Below are 18,423 nucleotides of genomic sequence, written 5' to 3'. Positions count from 1 at the left end.
TGCTCAGGAGGAAACACACAAAATCCACCTTTGTTTCACCTTAGCTACTGAAGCATAACTGCAGCAAGGTGGCAAGGGCAGCCTTGCTCCCAGGACTCCTTACCGTGAGCCGTTTCGAGGCGTCCACTTCAATCATCCCCCGCAGCAGGTTCTGGCAGTCCGGGGGGATGAAGTGAGGCATGTGGAACACCCCACGCTTCACCTTCTCCAACAGCTGCCTCAGGTTGTCGTCATCGAAAGGCAGGGCACCCTGCAGCCATGGCACAGAGTGGGGGCCAGAGGGGATTGGAAGGGGCAGGAGGAGAAAAACCAGGATAAAGGTGGTGAGAGAATGGAACAGGGTGAGTCAACTCCCAGTGAATTATTATAATGAGTGAAAAACCTTTGTATCCGTTGGAAATAAATTATGATGTGGGTTTTTTCTTGCACAGAAAACAAAATTGAGTACTTTTTTTGGTGGTTGTTGCTGTATTAGACGTTTAATGAGAAGACGACTACCAGTATAAGGTGCAATACAAAATATGAAATTGCCTTTGCAGGCAAATTCAGCAAAGATGCATGGATTCACTTAAATTCAGCTCAAGCTTTTGATCTGCTGGTATTCCTCCTGGGCATACTTTCACAGCAGCAATGTTTATCATCTCCTTATTTTTAATCTTCCTGAGACACATTTATGGCAGACACTGAAAAGGAGGTGAACAGCATTTGAGAGACTTTCAGGAAGGAACATCCTCTGTCTGCTGGAGCAGTGAAATGACACAGCTGAAAGCAACCTGACCCATCATTAGCCTTTGGAAGCTGCAGAGGTTCTACCTGTTTAATACCCTCCATCCAGTTCCCATGCTGTGGTCAGGTCATCAGTTCCTATGGCTCCCCTACCGTAGCTCACTTACATGAATGGCTTGAGGGCTGGTTTTGTTTTTTTTTTTTTTAGCTTGAAATGACATTCTGAATAGATCATCAGCTTGCCACAAAAAGCAGCAAAAGACCTCTCCTTGCTGCAAGGACAAAAAAGGGAAAAAAAGAAGTTTGAAATCTTTAGGATAACTCCACAGACTGAAGCTGGTACCCTTTTAGAGCAAGTCTGCACCTTCCTAGATGTTCTCACTTCCTCCTTTCGCTGCCACAGTCTAGTAGGTGCTGAGCTTCCTTCATTTCCAGGATGGCTGTGGGAAGCTGCAAGCTGTCAGCTGCTGTGATAATGAAGCTTTAAGTTGTCACTCCTGGCACTGCTCTTACTACAGCGAGTAGTGCATCTGTATATGTGATCCTGTGCCTATGGTTTAGGGAGACCAGCAGCTCCACTTAGAGAAGCCTCTGAAAACCCACCTGACAGCAGCTGCTCCTGGACACTCATTACTCCCTCTCTTCTGTCACCCATCTCCTGGGTTTTCTCTTCTCTTTTGTCCTAACCATTCCAGACTAAAAGGAAAATCAATCCTCATGCTTCAGTACTTTGGCTAACACAATTTAAGTCATGAAGTCAGCGAGGCTGCTTTGTGGCATTTCCTGAAGGTAGCAACTACAGCTCTTTTATTACTACCACCTGCTACTACAGCTTGAGAGTTTTGTAGGGTTTGTCCTGACATAATTAACTGGAGAGCTCCACACTCCCCATCAGTAATAGACTTATTTCAGTCGTTTTGCAGGCTCATGTATCTGTGTAGGAAGAGATGAAGATGCAGCAAGAGACACCAAATCCTGACAGAGAATCCCCCTGAAAATGAAAAGCCTGCTCTCACAAATCCTGCCCATCTTGACCCAGCCTCTTTTCTAGACTCACAAATTCAAGAAGTTCTATTAAGAGCTCATTGTGCAGTTCTGTTTTATCAACCATGAAAATAGCTGCTCAGGAGCAATAGATGACCAGGTGCTATCTAGTGAGAGTTAAAATTCTTCCATTGTAGCATCAAACTAAAAAAATCTAAAGCTTCAGAAATGTCAGCAAACTGTAATGACTGAAAAAGAACAAAAAAGCAGGACTGGTTAAGGTGAATTAAAGCATCACACTGGGATCACTTCAAGGTATTTTGATTTGGGCCATTAAAAGTGTGATCAGTGTGGGTTTGAAACAAAAATCCTTTCAAACTTCCAGGGATTTCAAACAAACCCAAGGTGTCGAATTGAACTCTGCACCTCATAGAAGCTCTTGTCAAGGCAAAAATGTAAGTGAAGTGATTAGGTTTACTAACAAATGTATAAGGACATCAAAGCCTGAATGCAGGTTGGTTGTCTGATTGGGAATGACAATCTGAACTATGAAGAAGAATTTAACACACACATAAATGTATTTTTCTCATGTACTGTTGTGTTGAATCTGCACATGGGGCATGCATGCATGGACATAAGCCATATTTGCTTACATTATACAATGGGGGTTGATAGTAAATGCCAAGCCCATCTGCCCTCAGCTGGACATCCAGTTGCTCTATGTTCCCCATTACCACTGCAAGCCAGAACCAGTTCCACAGAGAACTGCAACTTTGACCAGAAGAGGGCTAAAAGTTGTAAGATACCACATTGTGAATGCCAAGGAAAGTATTTCTGAGCCAGATGGAAACTAATCTAAACTTGGTACTACTGGCTCAGTTTCGTACTCCCAAGTGTACCAAATTAAAACGTGGCTCAGCACTTGTGTGAAACAGAATTGTGCCCAAATGCTGCTCCTGACACACATTGATGCAATGCAGCAGGAAAGCCAAACACTTCCCAAACCCTGCCACGTTCTGACCCTGTGAAGAACAACTTCTTTGACGCTTCCTGTATCCCGGAGCTGTAACCCTGCACATCCTTTCCAGTCACAAACCGCTGCTGCAGTGTCACAGCACAGCAAAGAGTGTTTATGCAGACAAGTTTCTGATGCTTGTCTGTGCTCTCCTGGGCAGGGCAGCTGCGTTTTGAAGCAGCAGCGAAACCTTCCTCGCGCTTTTCCTTCGGGACTGATGTAGCAGGAAGAGGAAAGGATGCAACCGAGAGAGACAAAAATAGGAGAGCTAAAACCACCTCATCTGTGCATGATGTCAATGGCAGCGCCATTAAACGCAGCAGCATTTTGGGAGCTTTCTTTTCTTGTTCAGGGCTAGCACAAGGAAGATGACTCACCACTAGCAACGCAAATAAAATGACTCCGCAGCTCCAGACGTCTGCTTTCCTCCCGTCGTATTTTTCTCCCTGCGCAGCAACGACACAGAGGTTCAAAAGGCTGCTCACTAGGAAATGAATTAATTACCCTTGAAGAACAAGAGAGGAGAGGAAGGGAAAGCCCCACCTTTCGATTCAACCAGCTGCCTCCCAAGGCAGCCAGCAGATCATGGCACAACCCAGGCAGGGAACTTTTATGAAGGCTGGCTTGCAGTCTTACCTGGAGGCAGGATTGGTGAGAACCTCACCAATGATTAGGCCTTCAACAGTGTCAGAGGTGCATAAGGCTATCAAAAAGGTGTTTTTCCCTCCCTTGGCTCTTCAGGGAGCTTGCACCTGTCGTATTATTTGTGAACTCATCACATCTGAACTCGTCATGAACGGGACTCCTCTGTTTGCCTTCTGTGTGGCTTTACATTAAAGATACGCTTTAAAAGAGGGGCATAGTGGCCACTGAAATCTTGGATGCTTATTTTCAGAGGGCAAAAGGAGAGTAGAGGGAAAGGGCAGTTCACATTGTTTAATGGAAACCAACATGACTGACAGCCAGCCCCAGCTCTCCTACTGAAATGACAGCTACATCTGAGATAGGAAAGTGGAGGGGACTGCATCCCTTGGGTGCAAAGATCAGGTTAAAGAAGGCTGCTGTATTCCTGTCTGATCACACAGCATGGAGGGGACTGAGAGGATAACACACCATCACCTCCCTCATACAGCTGATGTGGCTTCACTCAGGGCTGAGCCAACCAAACCTCTGTGTCCTCCCCAGTGCTGTCTGCTTGGACAGGTTTCCTGCACAGAGGGGCTCTGTACTTGCAACAAGTGACACTAAAAAATGTGTTTTTACATACTGATGTTCACCAACTTACCCGGATGACTTCAGGGCAAGCATAATGTGGTGATCTGAAACACAAAAGACAGCCAAATGAGAATGTAGAAGCCTGGTATTCATGGATCATGTGCATTTCCATTTTCTTTAGTAGAACCACAACTGGCTTGCTTATGCAGTGTGCAAAACCATCACTCTTCTTACTTTGATGGAAACACACTTCTAAGAACCTCAGAAAATAGACAAGAATTAAAATAATTCAAAGTTGCATGACATTACTATGATTACTGTTAAAAGCAAGGAAGGAAGACAAGACCAGGCATAGTCTGAGACTTTTCAGAGTTCCAGTCCTCTAATTCCAGCCTTTAACTCAGGTTTCATAGAATCCTAGAATGGTTTGTGTTGGAAGGGGCCTCAAAGATCATCTAGTTTCAACTCTCCTGCCATGGGGAGCAATCTAGAGCAGGTTGCTCAAGGCCTCATCCAACTTGGCCTTGAACACCTCCAGGGAGTGGTCATTCCTGATGTCCCTGGGCAACCTGTTCCAGTGTCTCACCACCCTCACTGTCAAGAATTTCTTCCTAATCTCCAGTTTAAATCTGCTCTCTTCAACCGTAAATCTAACTCCCTCTCATCACACTACTGCAAGCCTTTTTAAAAAGTCTCTTCCTTGCTTTCTTGTAAGCCCCTTTCAGGTGCTGGAAGGCTGCTTTAAGGTCTCCCTGGAGCCTTCTTTTCTCCAGGCTGACCAGCCCCAACTCTAAACAGAAGGAAAGCCCATGAAGGATTGCTTTTTAATAAAACAGAACAAAACAAAAGACAGAATAATATTTCCAGACCAAGCACACACATTCCTAAACCACATCTTGCATCTCTTCTGCTAAGGCTGCTCTCAGTTACTCCAGTGGCCATAAAAGCTGCCGCAAATGACTCATACATGTGATTTTTTTTCTCTTTTAAACCCCCCTCACACACCCCTCAAAAAAGATGGACAGGAGCACTATTACCCAGGGAGTTAATCTATTCTTTTCACATCCTTCCATCCATATATCTCTGGCTGGGAACAGTTAATTACTTCAACTTGCCAGGTGATCATTTTAATTCCTCAAGATTAGGGCCCTGGCTATTTATTTTATGGCTGTCATTAAAGCAACCTGACAAGCCAAAGGGATGCAAACTGTCTGAGACCTGTGTGCAAATCATGCCATTGTTCATAGTGACACCTCCCAGCAGTCCCCCAGCCCATCTTCATCTCTGCATTTGTTCCTTGTGACAAAGGCAATCAGGGCTGGGCAATACCCTGTCTCCCAAAGTAATGAGCAGAGCAGAAGCAGGGTGAGGTTAGCTTTGTGCTGGGATGCTCCCTTGGTGCCCAGTGAGACAGCCCATTAATTGGATTTCCATACACACTACACTTACCTTATGGCAAAATATTATCCCATGGGCATGGAATGCCCTGATTTGGGATCACAGCTTTTGGCAGGCTGGGATAATAAACCCAGAGTACATGTGGAGCTGCAGCTACCTTGCCAGCAAAGCTTAAGCAAGGAGAGAGAAAGGCAGCTGATCCCTCACTGATTTCAGGAAAGGTGGAATCCAGAAGTTTAGTACCATATTTAATACTCCCCCGTTTAAGAGGTTATTCCAACCTGGTCTATCTGCTCAGAAGGGATCCCAAGTCACTTAATTTAGACTGAATTTGAAAAACCTTTATTTGAGAGTCAGATAATGAAAAGCAGAGCTAGCCAGAGCTGGCCCTTGGAAGACCCAAAAATATGGGCTTGTGCCTAGTGAGTAGGACAGACTACCTGGGCTCTCTCCAGCAACGGAACAAGAGGACACAGTCTCCAGCTGTGCAGGGCCAAGTTTAGGCTTGATCTTAGAAAGAAGTTCTTCATAGGCAGAGAGGTTGCCCACTGGGATGGGCTGCCCAAGGGAGGTGGTGGGATTGATGTCCCTGGAGGTGTTTAAGAAGAGCCTGGATGAGGCACTCAGTGCCATGGTCTGGTTGATGAGTTAGGATTGGGTGATCAGTTGGACCTGGGGATCTTGGAGGTCTCTTCCAACCTGGCTGACCCTGTGATTCTCTTGGCTGCCCTTTCACTGGCAGCCATATGGGCATGGACAGGGTTCCTTAATGTTTTCACAAGCTACAGCTGGCCACAGCTTCAAAGAGGTGACCAGAAGAACCTCACCACCAGTCTACTCATGACCAAAACAAGAGCAAGGCCACCATAGCTTCCACACCTCACAAAGGTTTGTATGGCTGAATTCACTGGAATTTGCATGAGGCTTTAACCTTCAAGAGCAAAAGCTTCCAGAGTAACATGGAATATCTCGAGGGAGAGAGCCTCAACTACCTCCACAAAGAGTGTGATGGCAACAACCATGAAATAAAGCTAAAGCAGTCAGTAATGCCAATAAGATTGCTGCTTCTTGACTGATCTAGGATGATCTGGGGGACTTGGGCATCTTGCTGGCCACTGCTGGAGAGAAAGTGAGGTGGGAGTGAGGCACTGAACTGGTTAATACTATGTATGTGTTCCCAACCCTCCAACATACATTGCTCCCTGTGAATTTGCTTCTTTATAGCAATCCAACAGCCACTCTACATCAGTTCTTTTTAACACCTCAATGCCTAAAACCACCAAACATGTCACTGGATTCATACAGGACTTTACAAGCTGAATTACTCCTGGGAGAATGCTTGCCTAGTGGCTGTGGGGTTTGTTCATGTCATAAGGACCATGTTGAGTGTACAGTCCATCCTTCAGGCACACACAAATGAGAATAGAGGAGCGGAGCCAGAACTGGGACTGGACAAGCACAGTCACCAGTACTAGATTGCTCAGACAGAACAGGGAAAGGAGGCAGCATGGGGAAGAGGGTAGTACAGGGGCTGTAGGAAGGTAATACAACTAGAGTTGGGGGAAAAACCTGGCAGCAAAAATAGGAATTACATCTGATCATGGACATTCACTCGTTTTAGTCACCTCAGAATAGAAAGACCAGTTCTAACGTGTTCTACAGAACTGAGTCACACCAGGTTGATTGGAAAACACAGCAGGGGGTAAGAAAGGAGTGAAGACACAATCTAGGTAACTGCTGAGCTCCTGTCACTTAGTGTGTCTGAGATCCTCACTGTTGCATGCATTTTAACTTCTGCCAGGCACGATGCTACCATTGCCTTTGCCAGAGTCACAAAGACTCACAGCACATTAAGTGGCTTCCACAGGTGGTGTCTGTGGATGTGCTAGGAACTGAAACCTGACCTCTCACATCCTGCACAGTGTCCTGTGCCCAGTGTCATCCTTCAGCACAATCCTTTTTGGGTGGCCCTGTCACCTGAGGTGCACTGGAAGAGAGTATCTCACTTTGCAGAGCACTTGGGAGTTTTCATTTGTATGTGATGATCCCCAACAAAGATTTCAGAACTCTGAGTTGTGGATGCTGAGCAATGCAACCACCCTGCCAGCTTCCTCTGCTAACATCCCTGAAAAGAGGAACCCAGGATAGGTATGTACTTATTTCTGTGTCCCACTAGAAAATACACTTAGAGCATGGACCTTCCTGAAGTCAGCTGGGACACAGTGGAATCTGCTAGGTGTCTTACAAGGCTCCACTGACATTCTGCTCAAGACTAGGAGAATGGGTGGAGAAGATGCTGTAAGAAATCCTTTGAACAGGTTGGATTGATTCAATCATTCAACAGCTGCACTGCAACTGCCCAGAGAGCACAGGTTTCTGGCACAGTCACTCTGAATTCCTGCCAGCACACACCAGCTAGGTATCTGCAGCACTGTCTTGGCTAACAGCTCTAAAAGGGAGATTCTGGCCAGCCAGAATCCATAGAAAACTCATTTCCATGCTGTCAATCATGGAACAACTTCAAGTGCTTTAAAGAGAAAACTCAAATTTAATCAACAATCTATTTATCCTTCTACAGAGTCATGAATATTTCCGTGGCTCTTATCACTAATCATTCACTGTACGTGTGTCAAGAGCAACATCTCCTGCCTCTTCCCCTCAGCCATCTCCTCCTCCTTCAGCTGCAGCTCTGTGCAGCCAGAGCCACACTCTGCCCTTGATAGCAAAGAAATCTATCACTCAGCAAGATCAAGAAGCAGTGGCTGCCCGCGGGTGCTGCAGCACAAAAGCAATGATGCTGGCAGTGTTTATTTCCAGGGTGATGTGGATTTTCCCAGGCTAGCCTGCCTGGGCTCTCTGGATGGTCATTCACAGCTCTGGCTCCAGGACACAGTAATCTTAAGGATCTTGGGGGTCTTTAGCAAAAGCATTTATGTGGGATTCTGACCAGAGGTAATAAGCCAGAGTGCAAGAGTGAAATCCAGGAGAGCCCTGGACAGGTAAGGCAGGCACTCACAAAGAAATGTAATATCCTTAATGTATCTGCCCTGAATTTCATCTGGGAAAATAGGAAACTTCAAACTAGAGGAGAGTGGATTTATAGTGGATGTCAGGAACAAGTTCTTTACCAAGAGGGTGGTGGAACACTGGAACAGGTTGCCCAGGAAGGTGGTTGGGGCCCCATCCCTGGAGATATTCAAAGTGAGGCTCAACAGGACTCTGAGCAGCCTGATCTAGTTGGGATTGCCCCTGCTGACTGCAGAAGGGGTTGGACTGGATGACTTTTGGAGGTCCCTTCCAACCCAGATGGTTCTGTGATTCTATGAGTCTATGCAAGCCTTTCTTGACCTGTGCACATCAAGGTGTTATGCAGCTACAGCAGATCTGAGACAGCCAGGGCCACCTCTGAAGAGGTGCAGATGTGATGTGGCTGCGACCTACAGGTCTCACTGTGCAGGCAGGAGGGACCTGCACTGTGCACACACAAACCAGCTGGCTGTGGATGGTTTAGCTGGGCATACACAGTGACTGCTTTCCCAGAGAGGCAGCTGGTTGATCAACAAGCACAGGGAAAGCTGTGTGATCCTGCTCCTCAGTGTGACAAATCATGTGCTACCCTGCCTCATGGGTTCCCAGGTCCCATCAAAGATGAGTGCCCTTGGTCCCTGACTTAAGATGCTACTCTCTGGGGAAGAAGAAAAGCTTCTCTTAGTGCCATTCTTGAGGCCTCACAGCTGGAGGCAGAGTTTCTGCAGAGAGGGAGGAATCAGAAGTCTCCCTCCTTCTGCTTTTCTTATGCATGAAGTCACCTTGATGCAGCAGGCTATACAGGTGCCCTGAATTCCCCCCACATGTAGCTGGTTTTGCTGTTGCTGGGATGCTGGAGTCTCTTCTTTCCCCCCATGCTAACAGCTATCCCCAAGCTGGCTTTCAGAGACAGCCACTACCCACCAGTGCAGAAGGCTGCCTGTGCCTTGCCCCCATGCTGGGTAGCAAAGGGCTGAGATGAAGTGGAACACCAGAGGAGCAGCAAAGCAGATAAAGGGAATTCTTCAGGAGAAGGACAGATGTTAAAGCACCCTGAGTGGGGAAGGTGACAGGCACAGATCAGAGGGAACAGTGAGAGAGGGAGAGACTGAAGAAAAGGCTTCCAGCAGCAGCAGCAGGTAGTTAGGGCTGCAGAGAAGGCAGTAGCTGCAGGTGAGGCTGTAATTAAGGCAGTAGCTGTAGTTAAGGCTGACTGCTATTTGGCCATTAAAGCTTTAACTCAGTCCTTTAGCTTTGGATGAGAAAACTTAGCATCTAGCCCTCAGCCATCTTACAGCTGTTTACTCCTCCAGTGCCACTACTTTTGTGGGAGGAGGGTGGAATCTGCAAATCAGTTAATTAATGTGTCAGTTCAAGTTATCAGGACTTGGAACCTGTAAGAGACCTTGGTCTAAAAAAATGAAACAGAGCCCTGTATTAACAGTGCAAAGTGGAGTACTCAGAAGTTAAAACAAAGCTTGAAGATGTTACACTGTGCTCTGTGGGCACGCCAGGGTGGGAGGGTGGATGTGCTGTCTTCAAGGCCTCTGCTTCAAGTTGGAAAGTCTGCAGCAATGTGAGGGAAGTTCAGTGTCAGGAAGGACAAAGCTCGAGGTAGAGGCAGCTGCCTAGAGAATCAAACTCTCTCCTTGTCCCTGCCACAGAATCCTTCCGTGAAAGGAAATGAAAAGGTACCTTAAGCTGAGGTGTTCACAGGTAATTAGGAGTTGCAGGTTCTCCAGTTTTCAAACCCAGAGTGTGCCCCATCCCAGGTTTGCTTCAAGAAGCACGTGGAGCAGCAGCTGCAGCTGGGTGGCACTTTGCCCTCCCAGGGCCCTGTCACCAAGCACTGAGCATTCTGAGGTCTTAGGTCCCAGACCTTCCAACTGCACACTCCACAGTGCTCCAAGATCTTGAGTTTCCTTTTGCAGAACCACAATGCCCTCATATAAATGGAGCTGACCAGACCAATGTGGCAAACAGGACATGAAAAGGGTGTCGTCAGTATTTGTAAACCCAAGGTGCTACAATGAAAATCCCCTGAGGCTGAAGGAGCTGGGGGTGTTCTGTCTGGAGAAGAGAAGGCTCCAGGGAGACCTAATAGCAGCCTGACAGTACCTGAAGGGGCCCACAAGAAGGCTGCAGAGGGACTGTTTGCAAAGGCCTGCAGTGATAGGATGAGTGGCAATGGTTTGAAGTTAGAGAAGAGGAGATTTAGGCTGGACATTAGGAGGAAGTTCTGTACCATGAGGGTAGCTGAACACTGCAACAGGCTGCCCTGGGAGGTAGTTGAGATCCCATCCCTGAAGATATTCAAGGTCAGGCTGGACAAGGCTCTGGGCAGCCTGATTTAGTGGAGGATTTCCCTGCTGATTGCAGGGGGTTGGACTAGGTGACCTTTGGAGGTCCCTTCCAACCCAACCCATTCTATGACTCTATGGAAAAGCCCTTTCAGCTCATCCAGTCCAACCATTCCCTAACTCTACCAAGGCTGGTGCTAAACCATGTCCCTTAGCACCACATCTGTGCAGCTCTTAAGCACCTCCAGGGATGAGGATTCAACAGAGACTGGGTCTGGTGCTGAAGTGAGCTACAGTTTTATGTCAGCTCTGTCCTAGCTCTTGGCTGGGACAGAGTGATTTGGAGGCAGGCAGCACAGCCCAGCACTGCTGCAGGTTCTTGGTCTCCTGGCAGCCTGCAGCAGCTCCCACCCAGGAGGACTCAGTGTTTTGAAGCTGCAGTGAGTAAAATGGAGGGAAGTGAAGAGATGGCAAAAGTGTACTTTGCCAGGGTTCTGTAAGAGCAGTGGGGAATTAGGAAGGATCTTTACAAGCTCACAGGAACTGTAACCCAACAGAGTGCTCTTTCAATCCTTCCTCTTAGCCATAAGCCCTCTTAGCTCAGGAAAAGGGAACAATTGTGGCCCAAGGAATGCCCCAACCTTTCCTTCCTTCCCAAGGCTCCTATAGAAATGTCTGCAATTTATGTTCAGAGCAACCTGGGCTCTGCAAGGACTTGCTAAGATGGAAAGCTGATGCAGAGGAAGGCAATGCATCTTGTCCAGGACCACCCTGAGTGCTTTCAGCAGAGACAGAAATCAAGCTCAGATCACCTGGGTCCCAGCCCTGAGGTTCAGCTGTAAGGCACTCACTCTTCTTGCCCAGTGACAACTCAGGATGGATTGGAGAGTATCTACCACTCATAAACACTGCAAGGCAGCACAGTGGGAAGAATCACTGTGGAAAGAGACAGAGGAGTGTCTCTGCATGCCATCACCTGGGGAGGAAAAAGAGCTGAGGAGTTCTAACAGATGCAACCTCCTACCACATCTTCTGTTTCCTTCCCTGTCTGCTCTCTGCTCACAGACTCCCCCCTGCTCTTGGAGGGCTGTAGAGGCTCACTGTTACTTGGGCATTTCAAGGACCATGACACTGCCTTGCTCTGTGATCTCTGCAGTGAGCAGAATTATTCCTGCAGACCCCAGACAGAGCTCTTCTTCCCCTCAAGGGTCTAAAGACAGACTATAGCTCATTCCTCTGCAGGCTTTGTGCCTTATAACTGCCAGTGATGGGCATTAATGACAGCCTGCCAGTGACAAATTAGGTCAATGAGACAGCAAGTCTCATCCTTGCCTCCCTCTCCTACACAAGCACAACTGGATTGATCTTTTATTGTTTTCTTCAGGTCGCCACCAGTGCTCCAGAAAACCAAGCAGATGTAAGGAGCAGCTCCCAGAAACCACTGACTGAGGTGTGCAGTGCAGCTATGTGATTATCTTCTTAAGGCCTGAGACATAAAGGTCTCAGGGGAGACCTTCTTGCTCTCCACAGCTCCTCAAAATTGGGTTGGAGTCAGGCTGGGGGCAGTCTCTTCAGTGATAGAAAAGAGGAAATGGGCAGGGAGGGTTTAGGCTGGACATAAGGAACAGTTTCTTTGCCAGAAGGGTTGTCAAACCCTGGAACAGGCTGGCCAGAGCAGTAGGGGGGTCCCCATCCCTGGAGAGGTTTAAAAGCTGTGTAGGTGTGGAGCTGAGGGACATGGCTTAGTGGTGACCTGGCAGTGCTGGACTAACAGTTGGACTTGACAGTCTCAAAGGTCTCTTCCAACACAAATGATTCCATGATTTCATGATTCTGAAGCCTCCCCAGACCCTGGGCTAAACTTAGCAGCTCTCTTGTGTCAGTACAGAATTTCTGCTCTGCAGCACTGAGAAAGTTAGCTGCATCACACTGCTCAACCCCATCTGATCCTCCCACTCTGACTGACAGAAATACCTGGAGACTCCTTGCGTGCCTGTCGGTGGAGATGGTACAGTTTCATCTCATTATCAGTGCTCACAGCACAGCTAAAACCATCCTGGAAATTAACTTCTGGCAGCAGGGAGGAGCATCTCATTAACACTCAGCATCTCAGAGGTGCTTCACTCTGGTTTGTTCCTTTCCATGCTGGCTGAAAGAACCAACTACGAGGGTGGGTAACGACTGGTGCCTTGAACAGCTTTGAGGTTGGGTCCTGTGTGTCCTCTAAGAGAAAGGGAGCCATGGCTAGATGGCCTTCTGTGGTGAACAGGGTGCCACAGTTACATATTCCTGCCTTCCTCCCTTTCACCCCCCAAAGCTGAGAGATCACAAGACACCATTATCAGCCACGCTGGGCTCCATGCCAGGAGAATTAATGAAGTGGTGTAAGAGCTCACACGGAGGCCTGGTGATTGGCACCCCAGTTAAAATGGCTCTGCAAGGCAGGAGATGGGAGCTCTGCAAGGCAGGAGATGGGAGCTCTGCTGCTGTGTTCTGTTTATTACAGGCACATCTCTTCCAGTCCATTGATTTCCTTATTAGTGCCTTTTAGGGCTGCAGTCTGGGGGCTGGCTCTGCATGGAGCATAGAGGCTTGAATTCCAGCACAGCCTGTGGAAAGAAGTCTCCCAAAAGACTCCAGACTGCTGCTAACAAGAACAGGAACCCTACTGAGAGGTTCCTGAGGAGTTTGAAAAATCCTACAGGACAGAATGAGGCTGGGGTTGAGTTTTATACTTCCTCTTGGCTTTGCCAATGGAAGGAAGGGAGCAAAGTTTATCTGAAGAGCAAATTTGTGGTACCTGCAGGGAGGACTTTGGTTCCTAATCTGGAGGGGAAGTTTGAAAGCAACTGCAAGCAGCAAATGTGCAGACTCATAGCTCCTTGCTTTTCATCTGTGCTGTTAAGAGGTGAAATCTGGACATGACGTGGTCAGCAAGGACTGGGTGGGTCTCAGTGCACTCATTAGCCAGAAATCAACCACACCATGAACTTCAAACAATTTTGCAATCCATTATTCATGACAGAGTTGATAAATTTGTGGCCAGGTTCAAGAGAGATGGGGAACTACTGGAGAGATTCCAACAGAGGGCCACGAAGATGCTGAGGAGCTTGGAGCATCTCTGTGAGGAAGAGACCTTGGGCTGTTTAATCTGGAGAAGAGTAGCCCCAGAGGGGATCTGCTCAATGCTCAGCAAGAGCTGAAGGGTTGGGGGTAAGAGGATGGGGCCAGGCTCTTTTCGTTGATGGGAAAAGGAGCAGTGGGCAAAAGCAGCAACTCAGGAGACTCCATCTGAACAAGAGGAAAAAATTCTTTGCTGTGAGGAGCCCTGGTGCAGGCTGCCCAGAGAGGTTGTGGAGTCTCCTTCTCTTGAAAGATTCTAAATCCACCTGGCCATTGTGATCCTGGGCAAGCTGCTGTGGGTGATCCTGCTTTAGCAGGGGTTGGACTGGATGATCTGCAGAGGTCCCTTCCAACTCCCACCATGCTGGGACTCAGCAGAGCTGTACAGCTCAGGACTGAGAGGCAGTGGCTGGGCTGCACAGGGAACCACACTGGCTCCATGTCTACCCTGAACTGCCGTGGCTCAGAGCACAGACTGAAAAAACATGGGCTGCTGAGGATGAGGCTGAGCTTGAGTCATCAGATTCCCCCTGCCACTGGCCAGGAAGAGCAGGAGGAGGTAGAAATGTGCTGGTGCTGTTTACAGCTCCAGATGCTGAGCTCAGTGTTACAGCAAGTTCTGACACAGCTAAAAGCTGGTGTGGTGGTGCCAGGCTGCAGCAACCCCATGCAGCTGCTGCCCTTGCCACAGCTCACTGCAGCAGGCCCCTGCACCAAGCCAGAGCTGGGGGGATGGACATGACACACACAGTCCAGGGGTGCTCCCAGAAGTGATGGTGACACGAGGGCATTGTCCCCAGAGAGCATGTCCTGTCCTCAGCCAGGTGCCCAGGCTTTGCTTGGCTGTTGGGCTTGTTGCTGGCTCCCCATGCAATTCCTGGAAAGCTCCTGCTGGCAACTGAATTGCCATGGAAATGTTTTCAGATTGCCCCTGGAATATTCCTTCTTGAAGCCTCCTTTGTGCCTGCATTCAGACCCTGTTTGGAATTGCAAAGGACCCTGCTGCCTCCCTGCCAGTCCTGCCTGTGAGCTGAACTGAAGCAGCGTGGAGCATGACCAGGAAGATCTGCAAGCAGGCAGCCTAAGCAGGACATGCAAATCTCACTCAGAACCCCTAGATGCAGGGGTCTTCACACTTCAGTATTTTTAAAGCCACTTTGGGACATGTTTTAGTGGTCATGGTGGTGTTGGGTTGACAGCTGGACTTGATGATCTTAGAGGTCTTTTCCAATCTTCATGATTTCATGATTCTATGATTCTTAAAGCAGCCAACACCACTGCTTCCAGTTCCCCACAATTATACAGCAGGTAAAGCAAACAAACACCAGCATGTGCAGGTGAATCCAAACCTGAAAGTCTTGGATTCTAAACCCATCTGTGACACCTACAGAGACCTGCTTTCCATTGTAAAGAAGTTAAAACGAAAAGAAGCAAATGCAGACAAGAGAGAAGGAATTCTTTACTCTGAAGGTGGTGAAGGCCCAAGTTGCACAGAGACAGTAAATGCCCCATCCCTGGATTCATTCCAGGTCAGGATGTCTGGGGATGTGAGCAACCTAATCTAGCTGCAGATGTCCCTTCTCAGTACAGGAGGGTCAGATTAGGTGAGCTCTGAAGGTCCCTTCTACCCCAAACCAGTCTGTGACTACGATTCTGGGACTCTAACCCTGCTTCTTTTACACACTACCTGCATCACATCGATTTATCATCCTGTTGGGAAACAACAATGCCCAGGGTAAGTCTGCAGGGTTTTATTGAGCTCCTTGCTACAGACAGCTTCCTTGTCTGGAAGCTGGCACTGGTTTTTGCTGTATGTTCTGAGACACTCACCCACAACTGGTTTCTAACAAGCTGTCCCCGACCTGCAGCGATGCCATCCCGAAGTCTGCTATCCGGATGTTGTTCTTTTCATCCAGCAGTAAGTTCTCTGGTTTTAAATCCCTGTGGCTGTGAAGAGAGGATCAAAACGTGAGTGAAATTACCCACATCAGCCTAACCCGCTCCAAAATGTTGTCTTTATCCAGCAGAGAAGAATACAACCTATTGTATTTTAATTGATTCCATTTGTTTCCTGTCTCAGGCATATATCCAAGACTCAATCCTTTCAATACTCTAGACCCTATCCCAAATGCCCACTCCTGAGGAATCCAAGGTTTAAGCCTGCAGCACCCTGACAGGACATGGTGGCTTAGATGACTTCTGGAGGTCCCTTCCAACCCAGACCATTCTATTCTCTGATTCTATGGACATCTTAGGAACCAGTTCTTTACTGTCAGGGTAGTGGAACAGTGCAACAGGTTGCCCAGGGAGGTAATTGAGGCTCCATCCCTGGAAATATTCAAGGTGAGGCTCAACAGGGCTCTGGGAAACCTGATCTAGTTGAGGATGCCCCTGCTGACTGCAGAGAGGGTGGGACTGGATGATCTTCAGAGGTCCCCTTCCAACCCAAACCATTCTATGATTCTATGATCTTCAACTTCTAGTGATACCAACACAGCCTAGAGGAAAGACTGAGGGAAAATAGGTAGGAGGAGAACTTCAGCTTGGATTCAGGGCTGATATACTCCATCATATGCCAGCTCCTTAAGGTAGGAGGGAACACCATCAATGTATTCTGCCAGCAACAGGAAACAAAATGAGTGCTATCTAGAGCAAAACCCATCCTTGGTGTAAAAGCTGCTGCAAAACGCCCCTATTAGGAGTTGTTTACACAGGCATATGGCTTGGAAATAATTTTGGATAATTAGCTTTGGTGGAGAAATCCCTTCAAGACAGCACTGCTTGTAACTGAGGGTGCCAGCAGTGGGAAGAGAGACAGAGGGTTCCCTCCTCTCCATCACAGCTCGATTCTCTTATTATTTGGCAGCCTGGAAAGAGCAAGGCAGCCACAAGCAGGAGGGCTTGAGCACCTCTGTTGTGAGGCCAGGCTGAGAGAGTTGAGGTTCTTCAGCTTGTAGAAAAGAGAGACCTTCTTGTGGTCTTTCAGTCCTTAAAGGGGCCAAGAAGAAAGCTGGGGACAGGCTTCTGAGCAGGGGCTGTTGTGACAGGAGAAGGGGTGATGGTTTGAAAGAAAACATGGAGTTTCAAACTGGAGAGAAGGAAGAAATGTTTGACACTGGCCCAGGTTGTGCAGAGAGGTGGTAGATGCCCCATCCCTGGAACCACTCCAGATCAGGTCACCTGGGGCTCTGAGCAACCTGCTCTAGTTGCAGATGTCCCTGCTGACTGCAGGGAGGTTGGACTAGATGAGCTTTAAGGGTCCCTTCCAACCCAAACCAGACTATGACTCGGGGATTCTATGATCTTCAGGATGGCAACTCCTGCTTCAAGTCAAGGGTATCATGTATTGACAACTTTATTAATGTTCCCACAGCCAACACCACTCTGCACCCACACCTGCTCCTCACTACTCAAGAACTTTTCAAATCATAGAATCATAGACCTGTCAGGGCTGAAAGGGACCTCAAGGATCATCCAGTTCCAACCTCCATGCCATGGGCAGGGACACCTCACACTAGATCAGGTTGCTCAGAGCCACATCCAGCCTGGCCTTAAAAACTTCCAGGGATGAGGCTTCTACAACTATTGTACAACTATTACCTATTATATCCAAAGACAAAAATCTTCCACAAAATTGGTGATGACTTTGCTTGGGGTTTTTTTTTTGTGTGTGTATGTTTGGTATTTTTTGTTTGGTTTTTTTTCCCTTTTATTTCCTTATTTGCAACTCATGAAGAGTCCTAGACATGAGAGAAGCACTTCAGGCAGCCTAAAGAAGCAGCTCTTGTCTTGTTTTTGCTTATGAGTAGGCAAAGGCAATCTTTGATGTCTTGCTAATAAACAGCCCAAATAGGAGACCTCACACCTTGCAGGCAGAAGGGCCAGAACACAAACCTGTGGGAAACCCTTGGGTGGGCAGCCAGAACACAAACCTGTGGGAAACCCTTGGGTGGGCAGCCAGAACACAAACCTGTTGGGGACAGCCAGCTGGCAACACGTGTGAGTCTCAGGCAAACAACAGGCTCCTGCAGCCACAAACCCAGTTACTCTGACCAGAAACTGAAGCAGAACCCTGCCCAGCAGAAGGACCAGCATTAGGACAGTCTAGCCCAGTGACACCTGTAATAGCAGGTACCTTTATCTTCATGCCATCTCCTCTTCTCTATTTACAGATTCACAGACTGCATTGAGTTGGAAGGAACCCCCAGAGGTCATCTTGCCCAACACCCCTGCAGTCAGCAGGGAAACCTTCAACTGGATCAAGCTGCCCATGACCACATCAAGTCTGATCTGAATGTCTCCAGGGATGGGGCCTCAACCACATCCCTGGGCAGCCTGTTCCAGTATTTTACCACATCCTCCTGATGTCCAACCTAAACCTACTTTGCTCCAGTTTCAGACCATTGCCCCTCATCCTATCACTACAAGCCCTTCTAAACAGTCCCTCCTGTTATCTGCAAGAATCCCCTGCCCTGGTCTCTGCAGTAGCCCTAAGAGCACCCTCAGACTGATTTGTGACTGTGTCACACACAACACTTCTGTTTGCCATGACAAACCCCAGCAGCCTGCTGGGGTTTGCCCACTGTCAGTAAGGACAACAGGGAAGAGCAGGTCTCTGGTATCCATGGGCATCCA

At 48.0% G+C, this 18,423-nt stretch overlaps 1 protein-coding gene across 1 annotated transcript in view; it reads right to left on the bottom strand.

Moving 5' to 3' along the window:
• BRSK2 (BR serine/threonine kinase 2) overlaps positions 1–18,423 on the bottom strand; it is a 387,342-nt gene that overhangs the window by 78,391 nt on the left and 290,528 nt on the right. The window contains exons 5-8 of the mRNA XM_054390340.1: positions 15,619–15,735; positions 4,011–4,044; positions 3,103–3,171; positions 104–250 (exon numbers count right to left, since the gene is read on the bottom strand). Coding sequence (XP_054246315.1) covers positions 104–250; positions 3,103–3,171; positions 4,011–4,044; positions 15,619–15,735 — 367 coding nt within the window. The remainder of the gene's footprint in view (positions 1–103; positions 251–3,102; positions 3,172–4,010; positions 4,045–15,618; positions 15,736–18,423) is intronic.

This window comes from Indicator indicator, chromosome 21 (assembly GCF_027791375.1).
Source record: "Indicator indicator isolate 239-I01 chromosome 21, UM_Iind_1.1, whole genome shotgun sequence".
NCBI lineage: Eukaryota > Metazoa > Chordata > Aves > Piciformes > Indicatoridae > Indicator > Indicator indicator.
The sequence above is the reverse complement of the archived record's forward strand: the minus strand, read 5'-3'. Positions and strand labels throughout refer to the sequence as shown.